We start from the raw sequence: 22805 nt of genomic DNA on the forward strand, positions 1-22805 counted from the left end.
AGGAAATCAGAATATCAGAACAGATATTTCACTAGACTCAGAGCAGAACTGAGTTGCTTTCCCTGTAACATTGTTCTTTCAGAGAAATATACTTTCTGATATTTGTTGTTAAAAATTAATAGAGAAGGTATCTCTGATTTTTTTTAAAAAAAACAACAATTCCTCCTCACCAGTATTATCTAATAGCATTTACTATGTGATGCAATAACAGCAGGACTTGGTTCCTTCCTGATAGTCATTTAGTTTCTGTGAAATATTAATGCATAACCAGTCAGTGTGCTCTGCTGAATCATTGTTTTGAAGCAGAATAATAAAATATGCCAAGTCATTTCCATTAACACCATGCAAGGTTACCGCGCTGGTGATTATTGACATCTGTGCCAACCCTTCAAACACGTTAGATTACATTTGTTGGTTTTATTGGGAGGCAAGATAGCTAAACTATTCAACTGTTCTTCTTTGGGTGTTTGCTGGGCTGGGCACAATAGTCAATGTAACTTTGGAGACGCTGGAGAAACTACCATGCTCCTTGTGTTCAAGAGCACAAAGTATATTCTCCAGTTTCTGTGTGAAGAGAGTTCACAAGTTTGGCAGCACTCAGCAGTTCAGTTTTACAGCTCCCTGTTAATAATAAACCCAGGTGGCTGAAAAGTTTCTTAAATTAAAAAACAATAATAATTAGCTGTACAAACAGGTCCTTTTCTGTGATAACTATGTTAATATAGCAATTGCCACCAAACTCTAAGTACTCTGCTCTTGACTCCTTGTTTGCTTTTGACTTTGAAAGGTGCTGTGCTTTTGTAATACAAATATGTTTGCCAAGGAATGAAGTTTACTAAATTGCTTTTGTGGATTTTTTGTGTGTGTGTGTGTGTGCAGACTAGGCAGAAAGATATGCATGCTTTTGCCCTGGATTTGCTTCACTGGTTTACAGTAAAGTAAGCTCCATAGTACAAGGCTAGACATGCAATAAGAAGTACTTGCAGAGGGCAGTTTGGTTTATATTACCTCTGTGGCACTTCAGCTGCAGTATACTCTTACATTTCTGAGAAGGGTAAAAAACTCTGCTGTTGCTGACTTACCTCTTTAATTAAGGATCCCATGTAAAGGGCAGTCAGTGGAGTTTGTTCTGCTGGTTTGACAACCACCGTGTTTCCACAACAAAGGGCAGGGGCGATCTTCCAGATGAACATAACCAATGGGAAGTTCCACTGAAAGACAGATGAGAAGGTGTATCCTATTTCTAATACAACACCAAAATGCCTTTGCTTTTTCTACGACAATAGCACAAATTGTCAACTGGGTGGTTGAACTCTTTGTTGAACTCTTTTCAGAATGAAGATATTTTGAAAAAGCAACTGGCAAGCTGTGTTATACAAAGACCAGTGATTTTGGTACATGTGAGTCCAGGGGATCCAAGGTTTTAGTTAAAAGCTCAAGAGTCAGTAAGTGTATTCATCTAACAAAGCCTTACAGAAAGTTGCTGGATTAGTGGTGAAATTGGGATTTTTGCTATCTTAAATGATCACATCCATTATCAATTTAGTTTTCTAAGGGAGACAAGGTAATAACGTGTAATGTTGCCCCTGCCCTCTTCCCTGGAGGTTTCACTGGCAGCTCTCCATTGTTGTTAGTCCAGCCAGACTGCAGAGCAGCCAACTCCTTTGGACCTCATATTCAGCAGTATGATGGACAACGTGGGTGGGGAAAAATGGGTTGACCCCTTGAGAATATTTCTAACACTTTTGGAAGCATTGAACCCATAAGCCTCATCACAAAAAACACAGCATGTCTTATCTTTACGAAAGTGGGGAAAAAGGCAGTTAGCAGTTACCTATTATGTCAGAAAGGCTTGGAGGAGTATACATGCAACTGTTCTTTATCTCTCTTCTTATCTCATTTCAATCTCACTCCACCCCCAAAAATTACAGGAGCACAAATAACACAAAGTAGGGGATTACAGGGTGTTCTGAATCTTCGTCATTGAAGTGGAACCATGTGAGTGGAAGGGAAATGGAAATGCTGAGCTAGCAAAAGTGTTTTGCAGCGTTCACATAGTCCTCAAAGTTTTCAGTCTGTGTGAAAACCTCCAGCTTGGTGGCTTCACATTTCAATGCAGAGAAAATAAACTCAGAAGTCCTTGAACATTTTATAAGGGAAGCCAGTGTTTGTACGAACTGCTTATACTTCCAGGATGCAATTTTATTTAAAGTGGCCACATCTAGTGTGTCTAGTTCTTCAGCATATCTTTACTCTGAGTGCTTTACTTGACATATCCTGTGCCTGACATACAGAAGAATCTAAACCAGTAGATTCCCGAGCTCTCCTAGAGGCTGGATCCATATTCCAGTAACGTTCTCTAAATCAATGTGGTGGCCAAAAGAGATAGCAATCTGCAAGCTTAACTGAAAGACATGAGGAACATGTCTATCAGCAAACCTGATAGACAAGATGACGATTTCAGAATTTGGTAAGCTGTCAAGCAGGTCAGGTCAGGCTGCCCACACCTACCACGTGCAAAGAGGTAGGCAGATTAGGAGTGTCTAGTGCATATAACCACTTTCACAGCAAACCACTGAAGCTGTGTAGACCTCACAAAGAAGCTTGAAAGTTGAGTTCCTCAGTGTTTTGGATGTTCAGACTCAGCCTTTTGAATCTTCACTTAAAAGAAGTTACCTCAAAACTGGGAATTTAGACACATTGGAACATATGGCTCAGTATTACAGTGCTTATTGGACACATTCTTTGTGTTGTTACTTGTATCATCAACATGGCAAATGAGTGTTAGTCATAAATAAAGATCCAATTGTCTGGATGCTGTATAGAGCAGAATAGATGTTCCAGGTCCTAAGGAGCTTGTTGCCTATAGGCTGTAAATATTACCCTCTCCTACTTGTTTATTTTTAATTCTTTCAGTTCCAACAAAACACAAGTCTGTCTTTCAAACTAATCCATCAGTCAATCTTTTGAGATTTATTTTCCATCCATAAACAGGGACAAGAGAGATGAGGCTGGACCAGACTGACTTATCAAAAACTCCATGTTGCAGAATTTGATGAGTACTCAGGATAGTCTCTATCTTTCAGAATCTGAAAGTTTCTGATTGGTAATGTTTCATAAATGCACTTGCATAGACAGAATTTCAAAAGTATTTCCATTTGTAACAGGAACATTTGTGTTTTACATAAATGTCTCCAACTTACAGGAATAATTTGGCCGCACACACCAATAGGCTCATGTCTTGTAAATGTAAAAAAGTTTCCATCTAGGGGAAGAAGAAATAAATTAGACATTCAGACAAAACATTTGTGAGAAACAGTTAAATCAGAAAGAAGATAAAGTTGGATACCAAACTTAGCTGGATACAATTTTACTTATAAATGTTATTTTCAAAATCTTAAGTATGCAAAAAATCAACCACAAAGTACATCTGGATTCAATATCTACTTTCTTCATAACTCCGAATTTTCATTCTGCCAGTCTGACTGACTTTTTGCAGTGATAAACCCACTTCTCAATATGGTATGTGCAGCACACCAATGACCATTCCTCATTTCTTTTTTCTTTTATCACCTTTGTTTTGGAAAGTGCTCTTTTAAAAACTACTTGCAATCCTAGGTACATATCAGACATTTTTTTAATATTAGATCTTAGCTTAAATCAAATCCATTAAGTATAAAATTCTCTTTGATTCAAATAAACATGTGTTCCATTAAGCCTAGTATAGAGGTCTATGCGAAGCAAAAAAGTTGGAAGTATTTATCACTCTAGTTTCCTTAATTCCTTCTTTATTACCATTCTTTTCTTTGTCTTTCTGAGAGAAGGAAGCTAGAAACAATATTTTCATAGAGCTGCTTAATGGGAGAGGGAACAGAATGAAATTTTAGCAAAATCAAAGAACGTTTCCTCGTTCCTAACTCTTAGTACTCTTCCTAATACATTATCCAATATGTGAAACAAATATTACTATTTGTGCTAATCTTAGCTTTAATAAGCAAATACCTGGTTTTCATTACTGTAGCATTGCATAAACTATATATTGCTATGCAAAAGTAACCTACCAGACTTAGATATACATACAGACTAAATTCTTTTTGCTCAACAAACAGTATTTATTAATAGTATAGAACAAGAAATAGATGTAACTGCACTAAATGTTTAAAACAAGTACTATGATAAATCTTAACTAACCTATATTAAGAACTATCTAAAATATTTTCTATTTGAGATATTTTTGGTGTTGCACAACTTTTGGAAGAAGGCAGTTTTTTACAGATCACGTTGGCTTCAGTTCTGTACTTTTGTTATCTCAAAACTACTCACCCATTGGAACAGTACGCCCATGGATTTTATCAGCCCAGCCTGCACAGTAGCGTAATGTTTTGATACAGGCACCTAAATCCATTAGGTAGGCAGTGGAAAAGAGTTTCCCACCATCAATGGCTTCCATTGTCTGCAGACAACAGCAATTACAAAGTTAATATCAAATATTGATAATGGTTATCATGCTTATACTTCGTCATTTAGCTTTTGGTTGTTCAATTCAGAGGTTTTCGGCTTAAATACCAACATTTGGATTAACTCCACTCTGAAGGATACTCTGTATTTGAAAAACCCAAGGTAGCAATTTACAAATGAGAAATTTTCATGATGATGTGTTCACAGTGAGCTACGCAGATAACATGACCATGGCACATTTGTAATGGTGAGATATTCTGAAAAAACAATGTTTCTCCCATCTGAATCAGTTACACACTGTTCTAGATTATGCTAAATATTCTACAAGCATAGATGAAAGGATCAGCTAGGAGTCTGCGCAAATAAGTGATGCAAATAAAATGAGTGGCTTCCCTCAGCTTATTCACACTGACACCCAAGGTAGGCAGTAGTTTCCTGGAAATAACTATCACATTAACTTAGGATCCTGTGCTTTTTAATTATTAAGGAACACCTTTCTAGGTGCTTAGTAAATGCATGTTAGCAACTCATATGAGCAAGAAGACTCAAAGCATGGAATAAAATACTCCTAATACACCTTGAGTGTCTGATGTGCAAAGGAAAGATCTGAGCCATTAGAACTCTTAACTGAGAAAAATTCACTATAAAAAAAATAAATATTTACACAAAAGAGACTCTCTTTTGTTGGCTAACTACTAACTAAGTGAACTATCTGGTCTTGTTTGAAGCCAGGCCTGACTCTCAATACCATGGATATGCATGCCAGGCAGATATAAACCTTGAGAATAATAAACAGAGAATATTCATTCAACATCTACAGCTTTTCAGTGGACCAATTCTGTCCACCCACAGTGCTCTAACGATCCCACGGAGACACCAGCACTAAATAGGGTTGATTTCCAGCCAAGTCTAGGGAGTGTGGTTTGGATTAATGCCACTCAAATACCCCTAATTGTTGGGACATCTAGTTAAAGACCATGTGCAGTTCTTAAATGGTGTCAACATCTTCTTGACAATGCTAGAATTTTATTCTCAAGTTGTTCAGCACAGACACACTGGGAACATTCAGCTTTGTGAACAATCCTGTTAGGATGCTTAGTAGGAAAATGCCTAATTATCTAGTCAGATCTTAGCAATACTATTTTCTTTTGTAAATTTGTTGTTTTGCATGTCCAAGGTTCTTTAGTATTTCAGGCTGAGTCTACAGCCTGATCCTGCAAGCACAATGTTTTACCAACTGTTACCCTGTGAAGGCCACAGTTTTAGTTAGACACATTGCAGATATCATACTTGGGAAGAGAACAGAGCAAATGAAGAAGTCAGCAATGCTTGATGGTTTTAAGCAACAAGGAACTATTTAAATGAGATATACCTTTGTCATTCCAGGCAATATATCTGGCACTGTGTTGTTCTGTGTGGACATGGGAGAAGATTCTTCCATGGCCTCAAACTTATGAACTCTGTAGCTTTGAGCACCACAACAAATTGAAATGTAAGAAACACAATTATCAGTGGCTCTTTCAGTACCCTGCTTTGAATTCTTCTTCCAGTAGCCTACTTATAGGGCTGCTGAGCTTCTGGAGCTTCAGGAAGGGCATCCTATCATATGAAACACTGAAATGGAAAAATTTTTGGTCCTGGCCAGATGCACAAACACAGAAATATGCATTTGCAATGATCCTTGGGGGACTATTTTAACCTCTGGTGTTTACAAGGTTATTTGCTATTCTATAGTACTAGTTCTGCAGTTAGGATAAGCCATGAGTGGAGAAAATCTCTCTTCATTTTGATGAAGTCTGGAAAGAACTTCATTGAAACATACCTTATGTAAAAGGGAAAAGTAGTCAGTAATATAAGTAAGGTGTAAGAAATAAAAATAGTCAGTAAAATAGAAAAAAGGAGTCCCAGAGAAAAGTAATACCTTCATAATATGAAAATGGCAAGTGGGAACAAAAACTAACAATGCTTCAGCTTTCCTGTAGAAAAAAGATTATTTCTCCATCCTCTTTGCATGTGTAATGCCTTAGGCTGTACAATAAAGAAGCCAGTGCCAGCTTATCCAGTATTTAACTGACAAGCGGACATACTTTTCCTATTAAAAATGTAACTCCCTTAAAATTTTGTCTCTCTCAACTCCAATAAATTGTGTACTAGCCACCCAAGTTTTCTATTGAGAAACTAGGTGATTATCAGTCCCGATCAAAGTGATAAGATTCATTTAGAGAAATAACTTTGTTGAAGAAACGTGTAAATTTGACAGTTGCAAACTTTGGGGTTCAGGGAAATAAACTCAGTTCCTTTGAATTTTCATTTTTCTTTTAAAAACTTGTTTGGGACACATGCAAATGTCTTCCTATAGTACAGCCATAAAGACAATAGGATGGGCAACAGATTCTTTGCAATATTTTGAAGGTTTAAATTTTATGAGCTTAACAATGATGTGGCTTGTAGCTAATGGCTCAATACTTCAAATTGTGACTAGACTAAACTGATTAATGATCCTGAATATTGGATACTCCTCTCCTGCTCTCCTGATTTTTTGACACTGTTGGCAGAATAACACCATTCATCTTCAGGATAGTGCAAACAACTATTGTGCCTAAATGTTAATTCCAGAAGGTGCTTGAAATAGAAAAGAGATCATCCTAATGGTAGCATTATATGCAGGGTTTAAAACAAGAGTGAGGGGTACTACCCTTTATCAAATTTGTGGTGCATTTATATTTTAAATGTTCTTTGTTGCCTTACTGCACAATCAGTAGGTGGTGGTGCTATAGCTCATGTGTTTGCTGTTGAGTGGTAAAATGGCCAGTACACAGTAGTTGGTAAATACAGGACATCAATTCCCACCCTGCTTGTTCCTCCTAGTGCAGAACGTTCTTCATTGCTGCTTTTCGTTCTGGTTAAGGTTTTTCACTCATTGCCAGTTGCAAGCTGGAGTTAATGAAGGACTAGTGATAACAAAATATATAGCCATGAAATTCAAAATTTCTCCCTGTTCTGACTTGTATCATCTGTACGCTCTGACATAGGCTTTGAGGTTAGGGCTTGAACTAAGCTTTGGTTTAGACAAGTGTTAAGCATATGGTATATGTTAGTGTTTCCTTAAGAATCAACAATTGAAATTGCATCAGTTGTAGGTGGCTTAAGTATCATCTTAAAGCTAATCAAACACTCAAGTACTTTGCGGATGTGGGGTGTTAGTAGACCAGACTGCAAACCAGTTTAATGAGGTCCATTTGCAACACAGAAGAAAAACAAGTATTAAGACAGCCTGACTTCCCAAGGATTTAGCATGTTACACTTGCTTGCTTATACCTTTCTTTAAAAACCAAGACATAGGCTTTTTTCCCAGTCATTTTGTTCATGTATCATACTCACCGCTAAAATCAGCCGATCTCTTTCAACTAAGTCAGCTAGTTTATTCAAGAGCCTTCCTCGCTCTGAAGCATCCATTGTACGCCAGGGTGACCCAAGCTCAAAAGCTTTTCTAGCTGCTTTAACAGCCTTGTCTACATCTGCCTGTGGGAAAAACAGAAAAACTTTTATAATCAGTAATTGATTCTGTCATCAGTCTTGTTGGTTGTTAAATGTGCAAGGTGTTTTGCAAGAAACGAAAGAGATACCAACCCCAATCTAATCAGCATTAGTACAGTAATTTTAGATACAAGTGTTATCTTCTTCCAAATGTTTCTGCTATCATTTCAGCAATGTGAAATTGTATGAGAAACTAATGGATTCTCAAAGCTTCTATAATAAAAACATACCGAGGAACCCCGTTTTTAAAATTTAAATTTTTAAACCTTCTGCCTTCTGGTGTCTGCAATTGGGGATGCACTTACCAATTACACTGCTGTTGCAATTTAGTCTCTTTTATGTACAAAGAGATGCCCAAACCTGTAAGTTAAATATCTAAGTACTCAACATTATCTACAAGTGTATGGTGGTGTGATGAAGACCAGGTTAGAAAAATCTGTTCCTTAGAATGTTTCATAAAAGGAACACAAACTTATTTTTGAGGAAGACAAATTGATGCATTTGTTTTTGAAAATTTTAAGGAACATTTGTATTTAAAATAATTTTAGCAATTGAATAATTGACCAGATTTAAAATGCTAAGCCTAAATATTCTGAACTGTAGGTATTGTCTTTGCATTAAGCAAGCTAACTTGTCAGTCCAATGATGTTTTTTAAATCATAATTTATTATTTATCATTTTGCTTTCACTGTATCAGGAAAATCTACAGTGACATATGAAACTCTTTTCTGTGCAAGGGTGTCCCAGGATATAAAAAAAAAAAAAAAATATCTTGAGAAAAGTCTTTTAGTACTTGAAATTTTTCTACATTTCACAATTCTTGTAAAAGTTTTCCCAGGAAAACAATGACAAAAAAAAAAAAAAGAAAGGATATTTCTTCTGCTATTTTGTTAGAAATTACAAACAAATTTCAAGAATAAAAAGAGGAATCTATACATGGCACATTTCCCTGAGCAATCTGCAATGTGTTGTTCAAACAATTTCTTTCAAACTTTTTTTTTTTGTACTGTTGGTTGCTAGAATATCCTCCAAGGAAATCACTGTTGAGTTTAACTAAGTCAGCAAAGTTGACTAAGTCAACATCAAAGTCAATTGTTCTAAATGTTAATCAGATCTTGAATCTTTAACAAGTTGGTAGCCAACAACTCCTTTTTAAAAGCCAGGAGTGGGGTGGGTAAATGGCTTGGAAAGCCCAGCACAGACGTGCTAGGCAGGAGGCCCACAGAACTTCCCAAAGTTCTCTCCAGGAAGTTTGAGAAAAAGATAGGATGGATCTCTACAAATAGCACAGTCATTACTATAGGGTAATACTGACCAGCCACCTATATTGGGTAGCTGAAATCTACCGGATTAAAAAGGATTACTTTTCTTCAGAATCTATCAGAATGTTACCAAATACCTCATCACTTATCTGTGACCCAGAAAAATGTATTTAATGAATATTTAATTCATTCTACTTTTTTCTCATCTCTTTCTATCATAAATATTCTACAGCTCTGCAATATGACTGGGGGTGTATGCCTTGGCCTTTACTGATAAAGAACAAGGGGAAACCATAAGTCATACTTCTGTGAAAGATGTAAATTAAAAGTAAATACAGTGCCATGTGTTCTTTCTACTAAAAATGCTGAAATAATTAAAACCAAGAAAAATTATATAAAGCTAATATAGGGCTATGAATGAAAAGTAAGATAAAAATAATGCTCTTCAACTGAAATGAAATTTAATTTGAGTACACAAATCTATACCATAAGTATAAAGACTGATAGCTCCTTTCAGAGCTGGTTTAGACTTTTTACTGAAGCACATTTACTCTACATCACACTGACGTTGAGCAGCTTTATTATTACTGGGGGCCTTTAGGATTAGCGAATGTAGCTTGAAAGAGCCATCAAACTGAAAGGAAAACAGTTCCCACCCACATATGTGTCTGTGCTTTGTAATCTCCACTTCTTTTTTTTAAATACCACTGCAAGGCTGTGTACAGCCCTTTGTCAACCCTATTGTACACACAAATTAAATTCCTAAAATCTCTTGGCTCATTATCTAAAAGCTAGGCTCTAGAATATTAGGTTCACAATGACTGTGTAATTTACTAGATTTGTACATTTCACTTGGCAATTTAGTTAATAGCAGTTGTCATTACACATTAGTTTGCAAAATTATTGGAGAGAAAGCAAACCTGTGTGTCGAACAGTATTATCTCTTTATTTAACGAGTTGTTAGATTGCTTGTAAGGAATGAAAGCTACAAAAATTCTGAATTGTCAGTGAACAGTTACAGGTCATAAGTAATTTAATTTGAGGTTGACCAAATATCAGGCCAACCTGATTTGCAATGTAATTTGTTTTTTAAACAGTGAATAGAGAAGAGGTGGAAGAAGTACATCAAAAGCATGTATGATTCTAGTGGGATACAATTCCTAAGTTAACAGCATGTTTATGAAATGCTTTGGCTGAGGACAAAAAGAGCCTGAACCAATCTAAGTGACTCTGAGCATTTTATACAGGTACCTGGGACTAAAGAAAGGCAAGAACAATGCGTTTGAAGAACTCATGATTAGATATACGAAATTATCAAAAAAACAGATTCATGCAGACTTTCTCAGCCATCTTTGTATAATAAAAAGTTTTAAATGTGTCTTCACTGTGATCTTAATAATGTGTAATCGCTGTTGCTCATGTGCTAGAGAGATAGCATTTGAGCCTAAGTTTATCAGGAAATTCATGATGAAATTACAGAACCAGAGGAACTACAATTCAATGAGTACAGGACGTTGGATGAACTAGGTTTCTACATAATTCTCAAAAGAGCATTTCATTTCAGAGTGAATGTACAGTACATTAAAATATTCTGAAAGAGAGTATGCTTATACTGACAAAATTTTTTTTATGAACTTAGATAAATGGCTTATAAGTTTTATGGTAGTTCTCATGGATAAAAAAGGTGTTTAATGGGCATTTTGCTACTAAGTTGGATGTAAAAATTTGACTTTGAAGGAGGAAGTGTAGAAAATGAAATAAATATTGGCAAGAACCAAAACAGTAATAATAAAACTGATTTTTTTTTCAGCCACAGTCATCACTTTTTGTATACCTGTGAACTGGAAAGAGAACGTTCATTTCTTACAGTTGCTTTCTCAGTCTTTATAAAGAAAATGTCTAAATGGCTGTTTAAGCAACATTGTCTGTTCTATTTAAAAAACTAACCCCCTTACTCGATAACTTACGTTTAACCTGTATGGTAACACTAGGCAAATCCTTTTCAGCAGAAAAATACATAATATAACAAAAATACAGAGCTGCTTATTTGAGGGTTTAAGTTTTCATCATATCTTTGATTACATGGTATCTCTCTGTAATTTTCCACTATAAAACCTCATAAATATAAAAAATAAATGTTTGTTTACAGGTGTCAACAATCTTTTTAGTCCTTTGCTTAAATTCACCAATTCAACATGCGGTAAGGAAACCAGTTTTGGTGGAATTATTGTCTATTTAATATGTTACCTTCAGCTTCAGAGTCTTTTTTAGGACTATGTTCCAGTACATTTTTCACAAAACCAAATACTTGAAGGGGGCAGTACTGAAAAGATATATTCATAACTAAAATGCTGATGGGAATGATCATCCTCACAGAGTCTGTGTGGGAAAATATCTGTATTTTTCCACTTCCTGTTATCTATAATGAAAAGTCTTATATAAATGTGTAATGAACAGATTACATTACTGTGTAAGGAAGAACCAGGATAAAAACAAAGAAACAAACAAACAAAAAACCCCAATTAAATTACTAGATGTCACTGATCAAAGATAATAAAAAAGTACCAATATTATTAATTAAAAAAATAACAACAATATGTCTTCAGAACTTTCCTCAAATAAGCAAGGTCCTAAGAGTAAAACAGTTTTTCAGTGCCAGTTTACAAACAATATTAAGGCTTAGTAAAAAGGCCAAGAATTATGTTCACAACAGAATATATATGGGATGAAGCAGGTACATCTCAGAGGTGATGTTTTACATCAGCAGTGGTGAACGTTTGCTTCCTGCTTTCAAGACACAGAATTAAATTTAAAGCTAGGGTTAAGAGCAAGAAAGAAAGCCCTACCTTGTCGCCTTCTTCAACCTCACAGATTTTCTCTTCATTTGCAGGGTTAAAGACTTCAAATTTTTTACCACTGACTGCATCGTGCCACTCATTGTTTATAAATATCTGCAGAGGAAGAAATAGTGCAACAATATTAGTAACATATCTACAGTTATTGTCTGTTATCTGTTTGAATGAATAAATCTATCTTTCATAGCTAAGAGCTGTCTGGCTGATAAGTACCTGAATTAAAAATGGAAGAGTGGTTTCTACATTATTCTGAAGAGATGAGTAATCACACACACACTTAACCAGGAACAACTTTTTAAAATTAACTACCTTTGGAGAGGCAAACCGTCTCTCCATGATATTTTCACTTTGTTTCATATCATGAAAAGATGCTGTTACAAAGGGGTCCTTCCTCTCTCAAACTGAAGACTGTGATGTACAAGGGAGGTACATCCCAAATTGACCTATCTAAAACTATGTGGGTTTCCTATGCTCACAGGGTTGGTAAGGATCGAGGACCTTTCTGTTACGTGCTCCAACAGACATAAACACAATGCTTGGATTTAGTATATGTGGTACATTTAGTATCTTGGAGAACACTATTTTATTCAGCTTTGCTTTGATTTCTCCTTACTTCCTGCCAAAAGAAAAAGAAAAAGAAAATCGCAATAAGAAATAACTAATAGTAGTTTTTTCTGAAATTAAAGACTGAAAAAAACACAGCACAGTCAATTGAATGAAACAAAGAAATAACCACTTAAGCTCAGTAAAAAGAGGCAAGTATACTTCTGTATTTTCATGTTACAGGAGAAAAATAATTAGACATTAGGGAGAGGCTCTTTTATTTCTCACCAAAATCCTTTGGCTTTGTGGATTGGTGCTTTATTGAATGTGAACCTAATCAAGATTTAAAAGCAGAAACATAATGCTCTTAATCTTCTGCAGTACAAACCCAGAATTTATTCCATTAAATAAAGACAGGAATCACAAATCTACTGGAAATGGCTGATGTATTCACCAGAATTGCACTGTTAGCAAGCTTAGAGAAAGTCTAGAATGTCCTCGCTGTTTGTCGTTTCTGGATTTCACAGAGACACTCTCTTAAAAACATACTTAGCAGCACATACTGGGATAAAAGCCCTCTGTCATATATAATTGTTGCCTTGAAAACGAGTTGGATTACTTTGTTGATGAAACCACAAACAATTATTTCTTTAATTGCTGTCTTTCTGCCTGTCCTAATCTTACAAGGAAATGGGGACTAGCCTTCCAGATTGAATCAGCACATGGAAAATGTTTACACTGGCCAAATTAAAAAAAAACCAAAAACTGACAATGAGGGGAATTTCAAGGGTGGCTTATGGGCAGAAGGTGACTGTGGTCCTCAGCTACACATATAACCCTATACAACCCAATAGCTCCCAGATGAAACTGTGTGGGGAACAGTGGCACTTCCGATGACAGTTTTCGAAGCTATTTCCTACTCTCCCTTTGGAAAGACTATTTGAGTAGTCGCAATCTGGACGTTTTCATATCACAATGCTGTTATTTCCCAGGGGTTATACTATGGGTGCCAGCAGTGGGGTTGCACCATATTACCATAATCCTGCACTCAACAAGTGAATATAGTCATACAAACATACAGCAAACATGGGTGATGACAGTATATATGCCCTCACAGCTTGCCAGGATTACAGCTGATGGGGGGGCTCCTTTGTCTCCCCTCACTATCTGAAAGTTTCTCTGCAAAACACCAGGAATTCAAACCTCTCTGGTTTTGTTCTTCAGCACGTGCTGCAATTCTTGCTTTTGAAGGGTGAAGCTACTTGCCTTGCATGACTGCAGGCTTTAACGAGTTGATCCTTGGGTAACCATTTTAGCTGTCATTATTTTATAATCAGTACGACTATCTTCTGTTTAAGGTGATCCTAACCATTTGATGTTATTCATTACTTATTCAATAATTTCTATCAATACCCTGATTACTTCCAATCTAATGGTCACAGCTATCAAATCTTTTGTCACCCTGGCATTGGTGATGCTTCCCTTCCTCCCATTCAGCCTGTAGGCATAAAATGTAAACATATTCCTGTTATGCTGACTATTACTGCCAATGTCTGGCTATTATTGTTTGAACTGAAAAGGATATTACAGCAAATTAATATTACTTATATGATTTTGATAGTTTTTCGTACTTGATTCCAGCTCTGAGTATCTCTGTTATGTCTCTACACTGATTTCCCTCAGCACCACCACTCTTGATTTTCCATTCTCCCAGACACTGTCTAAGCCTTTTTACTAATCTGTTGCCTTCATGTGGACTATCCATATACCAGGAAAACCAGGCCAGCATGCATTGCTTTTTTAACTGTTTTCTCCTGACTTTTACCTGACAAGGACTGGAAAAAGTCTAACATCAAAACCAAGAAAATAAGCTAACATTGTCCTTTCCTCACTCTTGCTAGAATATACTGTCTTTTTATTTAATATTTAATATTTCAAGCTTTTCCTAAAGTGCCAAACATATAGCTAGCTATTAAGAATCACAAAAGAATAACAATTGCACAGCAGCTGGCCTACACTAAAGTTAAATATAACAGCTTACCTAGCAGCAATGCAATTGGTATCCAAAGTTCATTTAATAAATATTAGGAACTGTATCCTTACCCAAAGATTAAGCTTTTATGCTGGTTGAAAGCACATTGTGTACTGAATTTACTTTGCATGGCTGAAACCAATGCCATCAGCTCTTGATTGCAACATTGCTGGCACACTTAAAACAAGACCAAAACAAAGCAAGGTGGGCATAGTTGTTTCCCATATTGAACTTTTATGATCTGTAACCTTTTGTGGAATAATAACCCCAGAAATTCAAACCTAGGCCCTTTTGTATGGGAATAAGTAATTGGCAAAGGTACTGTTACAGCTGAAGGAATAATTAAATGTTTGAAATCCTTATAAAGTCTAGACATTGGTGTCATACAAGAATACTTTCTCCAAAGACAACACAAAATTCCCACCACTTCTGTTTTGCTTTTACTGTTAATTTTGTTGTCTGTTTGGTATGGCACTTTCCTTCTCTTTCAGGATCTGGTGTCTTAATTTCAGTTGTGCAATATGTCCCTTAAAACTATGTCCAAAGAGGGTTTCAGGAGTGAGCAGTCCTGCGTCTCTCTAGGTTTTTGGTTACTGAATATTAATAAGTCTGTTCATTAAATCTGTAGAAATTAGTCTGATTTTCCAATAAAACAAACAAAGAAACCAACCAGGAAATAAGCCACTGCAATTGTAAAATGGTAAATGTTGTTTTTTAAAAGATATGCTTTATAGGATTATTAAAATAACTATAGTATTTCTGAACTCTCTTCTGTCAAATTAAAGATGATACAAAATGAACTGATTCAGCAATTGCTAAGTGACAGGGAACAAAACAATCTTCTAAAGATATGCTCTACTTTAGTTGTAATTACTGAGAAACTATGGGATATTACACAGCTGTGAACTTTTAGAGGACAGGCAGAGTGAAGGCAGAGTGAAGGACCTCTGGGTGAAATCTGAGGTTATCTCCGTTCACAAATGCAAAATAGAACCTGGGTCTTAGCTGTAGGTGCACAAGATCTATGCTACCCTGGAGCCTTCCATCTCTGAGCCACTTCTGGTGAAATTGTCAAAGTGAGTTAACTTTTTATTTCTGACTCTGTAGGTTAGCCTTGAAACAGGAAGGAAAACCTCGATAGAAAGATCTGATACATGGCACAGATGTTAAAAAGAGGAGGCTATGTTCCTACCAAGTGTTGTGTAGGTTGTTCCTTAAAGTGGACGTGACATCATATAAAGTCCAATCTTAACATTACCTGTCATCATCTGTCTAACCATCTCTGTGGTCTCTGGGTTTGGGTCAGTGTGGGAACAGGATCACCACCCTAAGCCGTCCTCTCAGTGCATGAGCCCACCTTCTTGCTGCTGATGGGCTGGTCCTCCCTTCTCGCTGTCTTTCTCTCCCAGTGCCACTGCGTTGCGGACACACGTGTGAGATCTTGATCATGTTCATCATCGAGACCACGGCAGGCTCTGACTGACTGTACCAGGTATTTTGTGCTCAAACTGTGCCTGTCTTTAGGCTTGTGGCATCTTGCCCTACCTCAAAGCTCAGCTTTGAGACGAACTAGCAGAAAAGATGTGATTCCCTGTTTCCTCTCCATTAGGATAAAGGAGCTACTCTGTCACTGCCCAGAGTAATAGGAACATTTAAACAGAAAACCAGAAAATACTTTGGGGCAGGCAAATCAAAGCAAATGATGGTTGAGTCAGGGCAGGACAAAGACATGAAAACCGCAGGATAAATGCTTTTTGTCCCACAGACCTGGGATTTAAACCCTACGACCGCACATGTTATGGAAACATGACAGCTTTCAGGGAATAGATTTTTTGCATGTTATTGAAATTGTTTACAATGACTGTCTGGATGGCTGTTAATAATGAATAGTTTGGTAATGACTGACAAAATCAATAAAAATATCAATAAAAAATACAGTAAGAATATTCCTGTATATTTTAGCTTGTTAATATGTGGACCATCAGGATTGACCAGCAAACTCCTGATTTAACAAAAGCTGTCAGGGAAATAAATACGCAAGCCCCTAGAAATTTCAGATATGTGATAAATTTGATTATAGGATTGTCCACACAAAATTCTGACTGTTATGAATGGGCAAAGACAGCAGTTAAATGGTTAATATGAAAAAAGCCATCTTTAGTAACTAGATACATTGCCAAGAAAAGAGACAAAGTAAAAGGTAAATATTAACATAACACTGCTATGATGTTACAGTATGCCAAATTCATATCTGTCTGTGAAAGAAATAATAGCAAAACATACCATTTTTGGAAGCTTTTAAAGTATTTGTTTAAATACTACATTTATTGCACCAACCAGTATCACCCATAATATTAGTTTAGAATATCATTCTTATTAATGTTTCTAATACCATTCCCATTTAAAGCATAACTTCATTATATTAAATATATACACAACATTGTATCAGAGCTGTATAAATCAAACTATGCAGATGTCTTCCATAAGCTAGACAGCAGTCTTGCATATGCAGGTATGAAAGACAGGGAAGAGAAGGAAAAAGTCAAAACTCTCCATGTAAGCTGTGTTAACCTACATTGCGGGCAGCTGCACTCATAAATGTGCACACAGCCATGCTCATTTACTACTGTGGAGTATATGCTGCAAGCAAACATGATATGGACCTCTAAATTCAGGCAACGTTCTAGTACCAGCCAACAGCAGCCTCTGGCAACTGCCCTGTCCTGCTTAAAAAAAAAAAAATTGGGATCATCTTGCAGTGATTTGCAGTGATTGCAGTGGTTTGTCTGTCAGGCAGAATGTCACTGCAGCTACGTTTTGGGTTTTTTTGTGCTGGTTTGTCAGACATAAACGTGAAAGACCTACGCTTCTGTGGCATGTGCTGTGCAGAGGGTTGCCTGCGATGACTGACTATGGTCCATGAGGTTTAGGGTTGCAAATCTATTTTGTAAGGATTTAGAAAAGTTGTTGCAGGCATTTTGTAACTGTTATTTCACTGGTGTATTTAGGAGGGAAGATGGTTTTTATTTCAACAACCCAAAGAATTAATGACTTTCAGACTTTGCACCAGACCTAGGAATACACATTTCTTGTAGATGAGACTGCACACTACTAAAGCTTAGTACTTAAAATAGAGCCCAGGTAACAGGCTATTGCAGTCAAAAAGCCTCTTATTGTCTTTATTTCCCAGTGTCAGAGTGCAATAAAATCTTGATTCTCTGAAACGATTGATTTCAGTTCAGATAATCTGATACCGTTCACCATTTGGGGCTGAAGTTACCTGCAAGACTACAGTATTTCTGTCATCATTTAGACAGTTGATTTGGTCACTCAAATGACTTGAGCAGAGAAGAGGGAGACAAGACCTGCTCTTTGACTTTCTTTTTTCATCCCAGTGTTTTTTTCCCTTAGGTCTTTGGGTGTTTTGAAAGGACTGTGAGTTCATTTTTTTGAAGTATCTGCTAGATAGGAAGTGCCATATTTGTATCTGTGGAGCGTAAGGAAAGAAAGTATTTGAGTCTGGACAGCTTTGTCTCAGATGGACTACACCATAGTTCTGCTGAAATAGATTTTAGGCCCTCTACATTTGGTGCCATCATCTTGTGAAATGTAACTTCTTGCTGCACCTTCCTTAGAATAAGTTTCCCCTTTTTTGTGGGTACAAAAGGGGCAAAGTACAGGGTTTCAGGCCTCAGTGCTTCTGTTGAAGTGACTTAAAAGTGCAGTTTAGAGAAGAAAATACTTAATTTCTGATGTTGCAAAGTTCCTATACTCAGCATCTGTTTACAAACTTATTTTTAGTCAGGGAAGAATTTTAATGTAATTCAGTGTTATTGTTATAAACTGTAATCCATACTATAGAGATGTAGCCAAGAAAAGTAATAGAACCATCTAAAATGTGGGCTATCTCAAACTTAGCTATTAACGGTAGCTGTATAATATGGAATATTATGGAATGAAATGTCAAAGATTTCTTCTCTTTAGATACAAGAAACTCTTCCAAACTTATGGTACAAGAAAAAGCACAAGCTCTTCCCACCATAAATCTTCCCCCAGATAGCCTCCAACTCTTGCTATGATAAAGCTTTTCTTGACAATGCTCTTCAAATGAGCTGAGCTGCCTGTTTCACAGAAATAAAAGCAATCACTAAATTTCAACAGCCGCTCAGCTGACTGCTCTCAAGTGCAGACAGTAAACCATGGAATGACGGAACCGCCATTTTTTTTTAGAGGCCAGGAACAGTGAAGGGCCACTGAGGCTGTGTCTGGGCTACTGATTGCTGGAGGTGATTCAGCATCCCTCAGGTGAGGTGACGCACCATGCTGAAAAATTGTTGGCCCCTATTGACACCCGCTTGTATAAATTATAAGAGTCATTCAGATATTCTTGGGTTTGATGATGGCAGTAAGTCTTACAGTTACACCTAAACCTGAAAGACGTTTGTGGCCCAAGAGGAGGCTCATTTCAATTGCTGTAAGTTCTGATTTACTGGTCCCAAAATATGTCATGAAGTCTCAGTGTATTCTTCAAGCAATACAGTTAAAATATGTTAAATTATTTAAGGAACTACTAAAGACTGAACTTGTGAGCTTTAAAAATTATATCAATATAGAATACTTGCCGTGAAGTCTCTTTTTTTCCCAGGTTTTTCTGTACAAGAAGCTGACATTTGGCTAATATTTCCTGTAACTATTATTTTTCCCCTCAGAATTGTATGTGATTATTAATGCAGGAATTACATTTTACTACTGCAATGAACTAATAATCAGCGAACATACTCTTTCTATTTATTATTTATTTAAACTTTTTTATTTTTCAGTTAGTGGCTTTATATCTAGAAAGTCAGCTGATCTTAAAAAAAAAACATGTGGTCCTCTTTATTTGTTAAGCAAGTGATTGCAACATATGTGATACACAGCTACAATTTTTCTTTACTCAGAGCGGCTTATCCTTCCATACTTTCTGATATTCCACAGGTAGCTTACTGAGAGAATGTGCTGCCTTCTTCTCTCCGTCATGTAATTTGACAACCTAATAATTAACTAATCTGAGTTTCTCTGATTAAAGGAACACTACAGGGATTAGTGTGTGCGAAAGCATCATGACAGAAATCATTTGTTAAACAATCATTGTCTAATTCCTCAGTGTTGACTAAGTAAAATATTTACCAGTACATTTTTAGCCAGTTACCAACGCTTATTCAGTTCATTGAAATATCTTTAAAGGAGATTCAGACATGAAACCTATTCAGGATCACTTTGTGGTTCAACATTCAAGATCCAAGCCAATTTTGCTGTTTAAAATGCATTCAAATTAATTCTTGAAATTCAGATTCCCTAAAGAGTGCATAGTTTCATGCTATATGTGAAAGGTATAACCTGAAATGTAACTATACCAACCTGTAGATCTATGGACATATGGAAATATTTAGTTAAATGAACTCTGTAAAAGTCACAAAACGATCCCTCTCATAGAAAATAAAATAGAGAGAGTGTTAAGTAAAGAAAAAAGTCCTTCGAACATCTGCAGACATTTCTTCAGATCCTTGTGTGATGGCTCTTCATATTATGTCGGGGTATAGGAAGAGAAAATTGAGTTTCCAGAGCTGAGGGATCTGCCGATGTCCAAGGTACTTCAGACAGAAAGGTAAATACATCAGCAGTAATTAATGTTTCCCTCATCTTGATCCCTGCAACATAACTAGTCAAAACAATCTCACACCCTACATTCTAACTTGTACAGGGCAGGAGAGGTACAGGATGGGTAAGAAGACGAGAGTGGAAAGGCTTTATTAAATTGTGGGATGGCTGTTTAGCATGGGATGACATTTCTGTTATCCCACCTTCCTGTCCCTCAGTACACTGTTGTGGCTTTCAGACAGTCCTGTGCAATATTTGAAGAGGAGGAAAGCATTGCAAAAATCAAGCCTCTGCCAAGGTGTGTTGGTTTTGATGACTTGCAGGTACACACTTTTGCAAACAAGTGCATTGCACTTCTGCACAGTTACACACTGTATGCAGTTTTTAAGGAAGTGGTATCTATTGCCAAGGCAAAAGAAACACGCATTTGTTATGTGACAATCTCCTTAATTGCACACTACAGACATTTCAGCCATGCTGGCTGTCTTGTGGTTGCTTTTTGTATTAACGGAACAGGTTTTTGCTAACTAAATATACTAGAAGGATAGAAATGTTTACAGGGATTTGTCTTGCATATTCAGTTACATCAGACTTCTGAGCTGACATTTCACTCATATTTGTTGTTTTTCTTTGGAAAAATAAAAAATCAAACAAATGAAACTGTAGTTTCTGGAACACCACTGTGACATAAGTACTAAAGTATCTTCTGTGAATTAAGCTTCTTTTCTTTTTTTTTTGGAGACAGGAAGAGCATAGAGAGCTATCACATGGGAGAACATATCTTTCGCAGCCGGTTAAATATTTACAAAGTAAGGTCCTGTGTGATTTATTCAAGAAAGATATGCATTGAAATCTGGTTAGGTTTTTTCCATGAAAAAAGTAGGATAGAATGAAATTCAAAAGGACTAATCCAGTTAATCACTGAACACCTTGCTTTTGGAAAAAGATTTTTAGAAAATAAAATTTATTTCCATTGTGATGGTAATGAGAAAAAAACGGAACAGTAACTGAGGAATCTCCAAAAAGAAAGGGTCCTTTCTGATCAATTGTTCTACCTCAATGCTTCAGAGGGCAGAGTTTCAATATTTTCTGCCAACAATTTGTTCAAAGTTCTTGCAGATATCTGCGTACTATGATATAAAACAGGCAAAGGGTCTTTTCAATCTGGGAACACAAGTCTGGATTCAGACCTTCTTTATCTGTGTATTTCTAACTGCATATGGAAAGAATTTGCTATTAGAAAAAGTTTATGGTAATATTAAATAATTAGTAATGGCAGACTTTATCTGTTTTATTGATAGTTACTTATTCAAGCTGAAAAATGGATTCATTATCACTAAGAAAAACATGTGAGTGGAATGAATTTTATTTTAGTTTCATTTTCACACATCCCTTTCTACATAAGTTTATTTGGTATAATTATTTAAATCTGACTGTAATACAATGCAGTATACTGACTTTTTAATGTTCTTGCTGTTCTGAAAAATAGTATAATAATAGAAACTTTTCCTTCTTTGAGAAACTTATCACTGCAGAAAGTTAGTTTCAGGAGAAAAACAACACCCACCCAAAGTGAAGTATGAAATTATTTTATCACACTTGCACGCTTCCTGAAATACTTAGGTTAAAAGAATCACTGAACATTAATTGCTAATGTGTATAATATCAGAAACAGGTTGGCATAAACATTTTAAGCAGTGATTTACAGTTGCCTCCATGGTTCATATAAGATTAAAATGAGCACATATTACTGCCTGAGCTGAATGCATAAGAAAAATTAAGAAACACAAACACTACTAACCTTGGTGTACTTAATTTTCAGATCTTTGAGTGGTTCTGGCAGTGCTGGCAAAACTGGAGCAGGATTTCTGTCTGAACCTTGCTTCTTCATATTTTCAGTTGAGGAGTTTGAGGACGTTCCTAAAACACAGGTGAAATGAGGTACAAGGGAAGTGCAGTGATTTTTGTCCTGACTGAGCTCTTAGCTTTATTTGTGCTTTTTTATCTGTACCAGCTATGGTATATTTGCATACAGGAATATGATTGGATGAAAGAATTCATTGCAAAGAGAAAATGACACTACTTATTTTTAAGACCAAAAGCAACAGCCCTTTCACCGAACTGAGACCTCAATGAAGAAAATACTGCTGAAACAATCTGCTTAGCCAGATGTTATGAATTTCTTACTGGGGAACACACTTTAAGGCCTCCTTGTCTTACCTGTAAAATTGCTTTCTCTCAGCAGGCAGGTTCCCAGATTTTAAGTGAAGTTCTTCACGTATTTGAAGGCAGATCTGAAGGTAAAGACAGATTTGTTAGCTCTGGAAACAAACTAAGCCCTTCTCATTGGAGAGTTGGCGAGAATAACTCCCAGAACTGAAAGTGTTCACTAAAATGCAAGCCACCTTAGGTTATGCTTTAATATGTTCAGAGTACATTATAATTCCTGTAATTAATACCTGCTTTGTAGATCACAGA

General features: G+C 36.3%; 1 protein-coding gene across 1 annotated transcript in view; it reads right to left on the reverse strand.

Annotated features, from left to right (window-relative positions):
• The window catches only part of ALDH1A1 (aldehyde dehydrogenase 1 family, member A1), a 34584-nt gene extending 12297 nt beyond the window's left edge, over positions 1-22287 (reverse strand). The window contains exons 1-6 of the mRNA XM_009886403.1: positions 22129-22287; positions 12104-12208; positions 7840-7980; positions 4324-4453; positions 3204-3265; positions 1083-1211 (exon numbers count right to left, since the gene is read on the reverse strand). Of these exons, the coding sequence (XP_009884705.1) occupies positions 1083-1211; positions 3204-3265; positions 4324-4453; positions 7840-7980; positions 12104-12208; positions 22129-22218 (657 nt within the window). The 5' untranslated portion in view covers positions 22219-22287. The remainder of the gene's footprint in view (positions 1-1082; positions 1212-3203; positions 3266-4323; positions 4454-7839; positions 7981-12103; positions 12209-22128) is intronic.
• Between the last annotated feature and the right edge of the window lie 518 nt (positions 22288-22805).

The sequence above is a fragment of the Charadrius vociferus genome, unplaced genomic scaffold (assembly GCF_000708025.1).
Source record: "Charadrius vociferus isolate BGI_N301 unplaced genomic scaffold, ASM70802v2 scaffold505, whole genome shotgun sequence".
NCBI classification, from domain to species: Eukaryota; Metazoa; Chordata; class Aves; order Charadriiformes; family Charadriidae; genus Charadrius; species Charadrius vociferus.